General features: G+C 37.5%; 1 protein-coding gene across 5 annotated transcripts in view; it reads right to left on the bottom strand.

Moving 5' to 3' along the window:
- Positions 1–1,777: 1,777 nt before the first annotated feature.
- The window catches only part of ARHGAP29 (Rho GTPase activating protein 29), a 66,545-nt gene continuing 55,391 nt past the window's right edge, over positions 1,778–12,931 (bottom strand). For all 5 annotated transcript variants that reach the window (XM_043575616.1, XM_043575613.1, XM_043575615.1 and 2 more), the window contains 7 exons: positions 11,643–11,782; positions 11,176–11,364; positions 10,768–10,905; positions 6,722–6,954; positions 5,175–5,505; positions 4,941–5,049; positions 1,778–2,922 (listed from right to left, as the gene is read on the bottom strand). In XM_043575616.1, coding sequence (XP_043431551.1) covers positions 2,036–2,922; positions 4,941–5,049; positions 5,175–5,505; positions 6,722–6,954; positions 10,768–10,905; positions 11,176–11,364; positions 11,643–11,782 — 2,027 coding nt within the window. In that variant the 3' untranslated portion in view covers positions 1,778–2,035. The remainder of the gene's footprint in view (positions 2,923–4,940; positions 5,050–5,174; positions 5,506–6,721; positions 6,955–10,767; positions 10,906–11,175; positions 11,365–11,642; positions 11,783–12,931) is intronic.

A 12,931-nucleotide genomic window follows, 5' to 3' on the forward strand; every position in this document is an offset into this window, starting at 1 on the left:
TGTCTCAATACATTAAAAGAAAACTGAAGGAACTTAAAGGTGTATTTTCTAAGTTTCAGTATGGGATGATGAGAACGTTCTGGAGATGGGATAGTGGTAACGGTTGCAGAATAATGTGAATGTAGTTAATGTTATTGTATACCTAAAAATAGTTAAAATTGCTAATTTTATGTTACACATATTTTACCACAATGAAAAAAATTTTAAGGTGCATTTTATATTGTTAAATACTACCTGATAATACTTAGTAATAGCACAGTAAGAGTAGTAACCACCAAGAGTCTGATAACCAGTTTGAGACTTGACTCCAACTGTGATACCAGTGGAACCTAGAGCACATAACTAAGCCTCAGTTTCCTTATCTGTAAGACAGGAATAGTAAAGTACTTACCTACATATTATAGGTTGCAGTGAACCTGAAATGAAATCATTTATGTAGGGATTTAGCAGAGTTCATGGCACAAAGAGAGGGCTCAATAAATGTTGGCTATTTACTTTTTAGGTTTTTGAAGCAATACGATTCTTTTATATTCTGTACAATAAAGACTAACAACAAGGCTCCAGAACAAAGGAGTGAGTTTCTCATTTCTCCCTAGTCTCTAATGTCATATAGAGCTATAACAGCAATGCCCCATGAATGCATTCCATGTTATATAGTAAGGGATGTATGAGCCCAAGTGTTGACCATTAAGCCAACAGTTAATAAATCTTAAAGTCTCATGCCCTAAGAGGCAACAATTTCAGAGAAGCCATGAGAACATGAGAAGCCATGTATACACACACACACACACACACACACACACACACATTTTTTATCAACTATAACAGGGTCATATAAAAGCATTTTCTACAAATATAATTCACACATAGGAAAAGAGGCTATTTTACTTTTTTAGTCCCTTTTATACCCTATTTTAGGCAAAATAATGAAACCCAGAAAATAACAGGACTGTACTAGTTCTAAAAACTGAGAATTTGATAAATGAAATACATCTGTCCAATCATCTACACCTTCTCTCAAGTTCCAAACAATGATCCTTATCGAACTATACTCTTAGAATCAACTTAAATAAATCTCTGCATGATTTGTATGAAACATACATCGTCAACGGTTAAAAGTCCTGGTAGAAAAAGTACATAGAATTACTTAAAAGTGAAAACATTTCATACCAAAGGAGTGGTTTAAAAAAAAAAAAAAAACAGACAATATGAAGAGGAAATGCATTGAATTTTAAAACATTTTTGGACCATTATATAAAATACCAAAAGGTTCAGAACTGTTGAACAACAAAAGTTTATGCAGAACAAAGCCAAGAGGTAAAAAAAAATATTAAATGTATTAAAACCATCTAAAGCCAAATAAGGCATAGCTGAACTATGTAATTTAGAAACAAGCTTAAGTGCACTTTCTTTGTACAATTCAATTGACTACCACATGGAAAATCTGACAATTAACCAAAATGCAATTAAATAGAGATTTGCAAGCCTTTTGGCCATTATGTAAATATTAAAAAGTGAACTGCCAACTGAAAAATAAAAGGTTACATATATACCATACAAATGGTCGAAGACACACTATAAAATTGTGTGAACAAAACAATCCTACCAAACAAAGATCTTTCAGGCACTTGCATTCAGAAATATTTCTTTTATAAATAAGCAACATAGTTTCACTTCAAAAAATAAAGCTGATTTTCCCCAATTGCACCTGTTAGTTGAGAACTATATCATATATTAGGGATGCATTTAAATGAACCATTTTATGGGAAAAATCAACTGAACTTTAAAAAACATGAGTCCACCTATTTATTCACAACTTTAAAAATACATATAATTCCAGTGAGGCACAGATGGGGCCCTATCAAAACAATCTACCATTCAACATAACCAACACAGTATAATGTAATATGACGACAAATAGCAAAATCCATGATTTGGCATACTATACAAAAGGGGCCCTGTCAAAAGTTTCTTTCACAAAACATAATACCACAAAACAAAACAACAAAAAGAGAAAAGCTGAATTCTGACAACCCTACACAAACTGTGGGATTTCATCTTCAAGGTCTTCGAATTGTTGCATTCGTTTTAGCCTTGGTCTCTGACATGCTGGCGGCACATCAGGCAAGTCCCGCTCCTCAGGGCTCTCTTTAGGCTTCCTGGTGGGCTGTGTGGGGGCAGCTGGAGCGTTTTCAGAGTCTGGCACTGTTCTTAGCGCGTGCCCCTGGGGGGTGGGAGTTGTGCTGGGAGGCGGTGCTGGGGAGGGTGCTGCAGCTTTCTCCTCATCCCCTTTCATACCACCCATGGGAGCACGTGGTTTATAAAACGTTGTCCAATGCTGCGGCTGCAGTGTTCTGGGCGCTCGGACAGGAGCAGGAGGACAGGAATCAGAGGACCGTCTCCCAGACACCTGTCTCACTGGCCTCACTGATTCTGAGTATGGCTTACTGGGCTGGGCGGCACTGACTGGGTGGCCCCCAGTGATCCTGGGGCTCGTTGTCAGTCCTCTGTCCTGGAGTGCACTGGGCACAGTCACTGCAGTCTTTACAGTTAGGCCATTTTGTTCCCATTGTTGCTCCCAAGGGCTTTGTAGAGTTGACTGCTCAGAGCCATCCAATTTGGAACAACCAACAGGAGTATCTTTCTTACTAACTCCTTCAAAGGTAGGATTCCTGCAAAACTTGTCGGAATTTACAGTCCCCATATTTCTGCCATTTCTCTCATTTGGAGGGCTTGCCAGAAGAAGTAGTCTATCTACAGGCAAACTTACAGGTCTCATCTTGGTCCTTGGAGCATGCCTTTCAACACTGTTTGCTTCCCTATCTGATTTCAGATTAAGTGGCTTGGAGGTTTTACAAACATCGTCCATCTTCTGTGATGCTGATTCAAGCTCTAGGTCTATAAGCAAACCCACTTTGTTGTCTAAAAAAGGAAAAGATTTATTTAAAAATCAAATTTCATGGCATGTGGTTAACAAGAGAGTCTGAATGATTTATAGATGAAGAGCCAATCAAAACAGCAAAAGTCTTATGTATTTTTCCAAGTTATTCTCAATTATCTATCCAGAGCTCAATCTGCTATTTTCAGTTACATTCAACCCACAGTGAGAACATATCCTATTAGATGCCTTAGATGCCCCTTCTTATCTGATCAACTAATAAATGCACTATAACATTCGTCCTGTCCCATTAAGGTTGAATTGTTCTGTTTTTGGTAAAGGCAACACCATTCTCCCCATTTACTGTTTACCCCCAGGCTTACTTTCTCCTCTCTCCTACAGTCTGGACCCGTGGCCCACGTTTTCTCAAACTAGAATGCTCAGCTCCTTCAAACCTTGTCCTTTTTTGCAGTGTCTCCCCCGAAAAATTCCCATTCCTGGAAAATTCCAGCCCTCTGCTCATGGCTCCTCTTTACTGCTGGAAAACATCAAACAAGTCTGTGCCTCGGCACCATTCTGGCTTTGAACTTCAGCTGCCCTGAGCACAGCAGGCAGTCCTTTCCCGTTGCCAGGCCCTCCCCCCACATCTCTTAGGCAGAGCTTTGCAGACAGGAGGCCATCAGAATCACTGGTCAGTTTTCATCTCAGCTGACCTTCCTCCTTACCTGACACCACTGACCTGTCTCCCCTGGGCTTCCAGGGCAATGCTGTCTCGTGTTTCTTTTCCAGGTCCTTCCCCACATTTAAGGACCACTCTAAGGGAACTGAGCGGTTGTGGTCGGGCTATGGGCACCAACTAAAATATGTTCCTTAAGTTCCGAGGGACAAACTTATCGTGTAATGGGTAAGAGTGCATACTCTGAGGCCCACGTGCTGGGTTTAGCTCAGCTCTACCGCTTTTGCACTGGGCAAGGCAATGTCACTGTCCCTGTCTTCATCTACCAAGAAAAAAAAATCATAATTGTATCTATGATGATGTGTGGCCTAAATGATGTAATCATGAAAAGTGTTCACAATTTTCTGATATGTAATATGCTTTCAAAAAAAGGACATTTATGAAAACTGCTGTTCCTAATTGGGAGCCCTAGATCACAAGAGTGAAATAAGCACAGATATAAGTTCAAATACTGACTCAACAATTTATTGGGGGCATGACCTTTGACTTTATTTAACCACCCTCAGACTATTAGTCTATGAGTCACATGGGGCTGGTACTACCTACCTTACAGCACAGAATTGTTATGAAGATCAACTCAGATATACGGAATCGAACAATAATCACAGTGCTTAGCACAGAGCAGGCAAATACTTAATGAATGTTAGCTTCCTTACCTTTTAGATTCTGTCAGACTATGATCATTGATACAGGATTACACATCAAATTTAATGTGTATCACTACGTTTTTAAAACCTGGAAGTTAGCTCTGGTGATACATCGAATTATAGTAACAAATGGAAGCCTTTCACCAGCTTGACAGCTAACCCCTGCAACTAAACTTATCATACAGTGAATAAATTGACTGTAGTCAAGTAAATAAAAAAAGATATACACATATTTATGCTTAATACATGAAAGGTGACAGGTAAAAGCACTTGAAAAAAGTTTTAGGAGTTTTAAGAGTCTATTTTTAATTTTAGGATTCTAGTTGACTTGGTATGAGCAGTTAGGTCAATACAATACTCTATATACTAACAGATTGTATGATAATTCATACTGTTCAACACATTTCTGCCTTGACTTTACTTGAAGGCAAAAATGAAAAAGAACTTTTTGGAAAGGGAACAAAAACGACTATGAATTCCAAGATGTCTTATTGTAAAGAATGACATTCATTCAAATGTAAGGTATAGTATAGAGCAACTTTTTAATGGCCAGTAAAGATCCATTTACTAATGAAATTTCTTTCTCTGATTTCTTTTGACTTCACTCATTTTGGCTTTTAGACATAGCTAACTGGCACAGTTTTAAGTCAGCAAACATGTATTTTACATGGCCACTCACCGGTGAGACATGCATCACATTTTTCTAATGCGTTTTGCTTTCGTTCTGATTCCTCAAATGATGTAGCTGGCTCAAAACTTTTGGTTTCACTACCCACAGTATGCATATCCTGTTGATGGAGAAGAATTTTAAATGTAAGAAGTAAAACACACCTTAAAACAATTCAAAGATTTTTAACTTACTAATACAAACATTACAAATTTCCAACACAATTCCATAAAGGTCAAAACTCACTTCCTTTGAAGAGAAAAACAGTGGCTTCGTAGAATGTTCTGGGTCTCTTTCTTCTGGTGACAATAGAGGCTTTGGAAGACAGCCTTGATCAACATGAGATGCAACACCACCTATACTACACACAACTACATCTTGTGGCTGCAGGGACCCATCGAAGATCTTCTGTGAGTAAGTAATGAGGAACTCTACCAACCGTGCTTGATTTGAGTATTCAGCAAGAGAGGAGATGGTGACAGGTGCTGTTGTGGGCCTTGGCCTAATGAGACTTGGGCCAAATATCACCCCCAAATTTTTGGAGTTCATTTTGTTTTCTTCTGCATGATCCACGACTCTGTGAAATAGAACACAGAAAACTGTATAAGATTCGCCTATTAGATTTCCTTGATGGTAGTTTACTATGGGTTGGGAAGGGTGGAGGAAAAATGGGTGGTACAAGTCTAGAAAAAGGATATATTTATTTGATTAGATATTGACCACACAGAAAATTGGGTTTCACAGTATTGGATCAAATTTAATTAAGTAGAAAGAACTACTAAAGTTTTACCAGCAGAAAAGCAGAAGCAAAAAAACCCTAAGAGCTGCTCCCATCTTAGTATATAGCACATCCTCCAGGTGTTTATGCTGGAAAGTTAAACATTGTCGATTTCTCTCTCACTGCCACAGCTAGTCTTCTGATTCTGCCTCCTAAAGATCTCTCTGCTCTACTGCCTTGTTTCAAGCTCTCCACACCTTTCACTTCTAGACTACCCAAGAAGTTCTGAACTGCAGTAGAGGACCCCCTCCAACTCATTCTCCATATGGCTGCCAGAAAGACCTAACAAGCAAATCCAAACATGTTAAATTCCTGGATCAAAATTCTTCAGTAGGTACAGAAGGAAGACAGTCAACTCATCTGGCAGGTATGTATGACTTTATCAGGCCTCTACCTAACTCACTTCAAGCTACTGCTTGCTTTGTCCTAGCCTAACTGAATTATCTATACTTCCCAAATGCAAACTTATCTCGTGTCTCTGTGTCTGTTACCTCCTACCCGGAATGCCTTTTCAGATTCTTGGTCACCAAACCACCACCCAGTTCTTCACATCTGGCTAAGGGCTACCTTCTCTGATTCACGACCTTCCAATCCCCCATGTTCCTTTGCATGCTGTGCACGGCTCCCTTAGAACAAGAACCGTGCTGCAACTGCACTTGTCTGCAGGTCTGCCCCGAGGCTGACAAGCACAACAGGTGACAGAAACCTTACATTCTCAAACTTATTTTCCCAGCAAGAGCCTGGCACATAGGAGGCAACTGAAGGAAGGATGTTAGCTGTAAGAACATATACTCAATGTCTCCCTTTCCCTAACACATATTAGAAAGAAAATGTTCCTTTTAAAAACATCACAACAACATGAATGCACTTAATACTACTGAACCATACACTTAAAAGTGGTTAAGACGGTCAATTTATGTGTATTTTGCTACAATTTTTAAAAAACCAAAAAAAGCAAAACGAAAACACTGATTTCCACCCACTAATGAATGCTTGTCTTACACAAAATTCTTACCGCTTAAGATGAACTATGAGGTAATGAAGACTGTTAAAATTTGACACTGGCAGTTGTCTTAGGAGGTCCTTGCTTTTTATAAGAATTCGGTTTATTTCTATACATATACTTGGCCATTTTTTGTCCTCGGAGTTATCCTTTTTTGACTCCTGTTCTTCATTTACATGTTGGATCTCTTTTGCAAGGTCTATAAATTCTTTGTACAATCTGAATAAAATGAATGGTTCTGGGAGCTAAAGAAATAAGATTACATTAGGAATATCAATCTGTCCATTTTTCCCCCATTAATAATTTACTGACTAGCTACTGAGTGATTTAGCATGTCCATTACGATTCACAAGATTTAAGGTTAATCCTCATTATAAATGTATACGTTTGTTACCGATGCGATCTATAAGGTGAATCTGACATCGCCAAAAATTATATCTATATTAAATATGAGTTAATTGATAATCAGTAAAACTTTTTTAAAACGTAAAGCTGCATGACGGGAATTTAAAACTCTGCTGTACCCTATACCAATTACATTCATGACTGCCCCAAAGTTAGCAAGATCTAGAGCTGTTTTATTAAAACCATATTAAAAGTCATATTAATAACATTAACTAGAAAAAGTTTATATTCTGAATTTTATTGGTATGGGGTAGACAGAGAACAAAATAATACAGGGTCCTTGTGTTTTACTTTGGCCAGACTGAAGACCAGCATAAGACAATATGGCTTACAAGAAAGACACTGTCAACATTTTATCTAATTTTTAAGAACAATTTGAATTGCCCTAAGTGGGTTGAAGAAAAGTTCCTCTCTCAAACTATCAAGGGGCATGATCTCCCTACCGGCATAACTGATTCCAACGTTTACACTGCTCAGCAATGGAAACAGCATATCTCTGGCTAGCTGGTGTCCTACACTATCTGTGGTGAGGTTGGCACCCACCTCTCCGATCTCCCCTGTTGGAGGAGAAGCCTTGACATTAATTTTTACCCCTACTACTCTGGGATCTAAAGGAGGTCACTTAGCCTCTTGAGGTTTCAAATTTCCCATATATAAGTAAAATGAAGACTGCTTTCTAATACTGTAAGAATTGAATAGTTTCCCCACACTAAAGTGTTGGTCCCACAGTATTCCTGAGACGGAATAGTACTGGACTCCGTTTATTTCCTCTCCCTGACTGGCTAGGAGAGATAAAGGATGATTCATTGTGAGATTAAAAGTCATTCAGAGGTACTCTGTCTCCATTTCTCAGCTGAATTCTGCAAATGTGAACATCCTGTAAAAAGAAATATAAATAGTTTTGTGGGCTAACATGATGGATCCAACATTTGTACCTAGTTTCTTGCCCTCTGCAACCCCACTAAAACACAGTTAAGCCCACAAGACTAGCAGAAAAGGAATGTAGATAAAAGCAACATTTCACCACTGAAGAGCAGATAAATAAGTAATGACAGCAGTCCTGAGAAAGGTGAAATGAGAAACAACACAATTTATAGGAGACTCAGGAACTGTCAGCACTAGGTACTCTGATCCTGGAGAACGGTGGACTATTTAAGAAGTATTAGATATCCAGATCCTTGTCTCAGCAACATGCTTCTGACCAACCTCTTCCCCAGAAGTGTGAGAATTTTTTTTCTCTGGGCAGTGTAGAAGAGAGGGCTTCTGGATGGGCAAAGTCAAGCACAAACAACAGGTGGTCAACTTCTAAAAATAGGGATTTAGTGATTGTATGCATGCTGAGGCAGAGACCATGGGGTCTTCTTACCCAAATTGGCTCACAGAGTTCTGGCACCACACCTATAGGCAGGGAAAGACCCTTCTGTGGGGTATGAAGCCAGCCTGAGAGCACAGACCTAGAGATACAGACATCAGGTGTTTCCCAAATAGCCCTTCTAGATGACACTAAAGCTCAGAATCTTTAAAGCCTTCACGTATTCAAAAACTTCCAAAGAGACTTCAATTTCCAATTCTTCCATTTCAAGTAGACAACCACAGAAGACAGAATTTAAAAATAAGTTTCAAAAAAACCAAATGAAGGTCTAGAACTGGCAATATTGCAATCACTAGCCACACAGGGCTACTGAGCACTGGAAATGTGGTTAAACGACATGTACTCTATATGAAAAATACACACCAGAATTCAAAGACTCAGTAACCTTTCCTTCTAATAATTTAAAAATACTGATTAGATGTTCAGATGATATTTCAGTATGTTAAGTATGAAAATTAACTTCACCTTTTTATGTGGCTCCTAGAAATTTTACTATTATATATAGGGCTCACATTATATTCCTACTGAATAGTGCTGAAGGCTAAGCAAAGAATCCTTTTTAGAAAAAAGCTGTGAATATCTCAGATAAATAAAATATTACATTCATTAAAAAAGGATGCTGTAAAAGGAACAGACAGCCAAGTTATTGGAAATTAAACCATGATCTCAGAAATGAAATAGATCAAAGTAGATGTGGAAAATAAAACCGAGGAAATCTTTTTAAAAAGTGTTAAAACAAAAACAAAACAGAGAGAAGATGAGGGAACTAGAGAACCAGTATAAGGTGTCAGGTATACACATTTAAGTTCCAGAAAGAAAATACAGAGAAAACAGACAGGAGGAAATGAGCAACAAAATTAGTCCCAAGAACAAAAGGGCAAGGAGGACAGAGCTTGTGGGGTTCCTGGAAGGACAGAGGAGAAGACACATGCATCAAGGCATCAAGGTTCTGAAATTTTAAAACAATGGGGAGAAAAGAAGATTTGACAAGCTTTCAAAGAGAAAACAACAGCCCTCATACAAAAAATCAGAAATGAGAAAGATTTCAGGCTTCAAGGAGAATAAAAAATGTCTCAAAAAAAAGTCTCCAAAATTGTGAAGGAAAAGAATTTCTAGAGTAAGATACTATAACCTTCCATACTATCCATACTCTTTCATCCCATTTAAGAAAGCAGAATAAAGACATTTACAGATAAATAAGATTTCAAGAATCTACTCTTATTCCACCTTGCTCAAGGATGGCATGACCAAAACAGGAACATAAACCATGAATAGGAAGACAAGACACAGAAGACAGGTGTCCCCCTCAGAGAGGAGAAGGTGAAGGGAGATCCTAGGATGACAGATATTCACAATAATTAAAAAGGATCTAGATGCAGAACAAAACTCCAGAGATGGACATGGCCAAGACCATCACTGCTCTGCTCTCTGTGACTCTCTCTTCATTTTCACCCAAGGACAGAATGCAGCCACACTTGACCCGTATCTTTTTTGTATTTGGCTCATCATAACAATGTGCTGATTGCTTCTACAACTGCTCCATGAACTGCTGCCTGAAGCCACTAAAGCCAATTATTACTTTACCCCACAGGAGTGTTTTCTTTGGATCTACTCCTAAAAGCCCCAGATTCAACAGTGAGCATAAAAAGAAAAAATACAGAGCAGCCCACCCCTGACCATATTCCTGCTAAATCTCCAGTACTCAGCTTATTTGAAAGCCCTGCAGATGCCCCAGATACACTGAACTTCATGTTCCCAGGATGCACTCATGATCTTGCCCACTGGCCTCCCACATTAGCTATGTGAGAATATCAGTGAAGGTAAAGTTGGACTATGGCCTTTGCTTACACAGCTAGATTTATGCTTTCCTCTCAGTTACCTAAACTCATTACCTCTCAGTCCTCAATGACACATTAACGACACACTGTGTAGGAACATACAACAGGTATTAAAACTATTAGGAAAAGAGAAGGAGGTATTAACAAGGTTAGAAAAGAGCCCAGGGGCCGAGTTGAGCACCACAACTGGAGAAGGGCACACAGGAGCCTTCTACAGGGTGATGTTCTATTTCCTTAAGTGAGGTGATGGAAAATGAATGTTTTGATTATTATTGGTCTTTAAACTATATATGTATTTTATATGCTCTTTGATCTGTACAATTAGAGACACATCAATATAGTCTATGTCAATGAAAATATATGTGTAGTAAATGTTATCAGCAAAACACAAGTCATATTTTTTCTTTCTGTTTAATGGTACTTTTCAAGGATGAAAACGTTACCTGTCGAAGGTATAATTTCAAGACGTCACAGATGTCATGTGAACTAAATTCTGAAATGTCTACCAAGTGCATTCCATTTTCCAAGGCTTGACACAGTTTTTCAGTTTTTATTTTGTTTCCACATACACGATAAATTCCCTTAAGAAAATGGAAAAATTGGGCAAAATTCTCCTTTAGTATCAATGGTTAAATGAAGACATATAAATATATCTGATGTGTCTATTTCAATTTTTCTTAATAATTAAGGAAAAAAAACTAGGGCCAAGTGAGGTATTTTCCAAATTAATCTGAATAAATTCAGTTCCTTATTAAAAATTGAGAGCACTGTTTTCCTTTAAAGTCTCACCATTAGAACAAATCACATAGGGATTTGTGTTTTTAAACTTAATTTTAAGAGTTACAATGTACCTGTAGACACAAGGCTCTGTGTTCAATCTCTGAAGCACATATTTTGAGTATAAATGGGATGCCATCTGATTCCTTTTTTGCAACTTGTGTGAATTCTGCTCCAAATAAGTGTATTTTCCCTGGAAGTTTCTGATGACCACAAATGATGACTAAATTTTCCAAACACTTTCGGTGACAAACAAGGAGACACTACAAGAAAATAACAGTTAAAACATGGTTCACTCACTTTAAAGCTGTGAACAACAGAGCAAACTAGGTAGAGTGGTAACATAACAAAAAAGAGTTTAAAAGGTACTGGTGTTTGAAATACACTCAATATCTGAATGAAATATAAAATTACAGAAAGTACACTATAGTTTAATTTCTTAAAAATATACCTGCAAGAGATCTCAATCAATAAAATTAGCAACAAAAAAGTATACAGAAAAGAGCATAAAGGAGCTAATGTAATTCCAGAAATGTCTTACCTCTTCACATTCAACACCTTGGAATACTACAATGCCTTCACAATCCCTACATTTTGTGGGGGACCTTAATTTTCGAAACTTGTGAGTGAGAGCTGCCTTTGACATCAATGTTTTCTTAAATGTTCCAAGGGAGTTGGGTCCTTGAAACAGAGATAAATTAGTATAAGAATTATAAAATGGCATAAAAATTATAACACATGATACTAAGTTTTAAAAAATCTTTAGACCTTGTAATAATTCATGCATTACAAAAAGCTGTTAATTTGAGTCTGTAACATCAAAATAAACATTCAATTTATAGATCTCTTCAAGGTAAACATTTATTAAATATTTGAGCAATGGGTAAAAATCATGACCAAACCAGTAAGATACTTCTAATATAGCATGGCATAATGTTTTCAGTATCAGTAAATCTACACTGTTATTAATATACTCTTTATAGCACCTGGAAGGGTGTTATGGAGGTGGCATTACATTCTTAGAAAATGCCCCTATAAAAGCTTGAAAGAAAGAAAACTAGCTGTATGAGACCAGTTTGTCAGTATTATTTGCATTGAAGATAAAGCTACTCTTTTTTTTTTTAATGTTTTTATTTATTTTTGAGACAGAGAAAGACAGAGCATGAGCAGGGGAGGGGCAGAGAGAGAGGGAGACAAAGAATTCAAAGCAGGCTCCAGGCTCTGAGCTGTCAGCACAGAACCCAATGCAGGGCTCGAACTCATGGACTGCGAGATCATGACCTGAGCTGAAGTCGGACGCTTAACCGAATGAGCCACCCAGGCACCCCAAGCTACTTATTCTTAATTCATTATAAAATTACAGATAATACTAGCTAGTTCTGTATCAATACCCTACCAGAGGTCAGATGTTCCATATTATTTTAGTTAATGATGCCCAAAAAGGTATATCAAGTTTTCAAATGTGCAAAACTTATTTATATGAGTCTAATTCAAGTCATTAAGGTAACTGATATATTTTGTATCTGTCAACCTCTATAACTTTCCTTGTCCTCAAGAATGTATTTACTTTTTCTGCCTAGCTTCTTCCACTCTTTCTTTTAAAGAGACTTTTTCTGAGTTTCTCATGCATTGCAACCTTTTAACAGTTCAGTCACTGTATTTGTTTTATAAAAGATCAAAATAACTAGCCTATTTTGGCATCAAATACATTTTAGAGTTAGTTTTGTTGCTTATTCTTTTATTTTTATTTGTAACATTTCACTAGTACATTATTAACCCATACTTTACATAATTTTGGGGGATATATTTAAGTCATTATTATGTCTCTTA

Source organism: Prionailurus bengalensis, chromosome C1 (assembly GCF_016509475.1).
Source record: "Prionailurus bengalensis isolate Pbe53 chromosome C1, Fcat_Pben_1.1_paternal_pri, whole genome shotgun sequence".
Classification (NCBI taxonomy): Eukaryota; Metazoa; Chordata; class Mammalia; order Carnivora; family Felidae; genus Prionailurus; species Prionailurus bengalensis.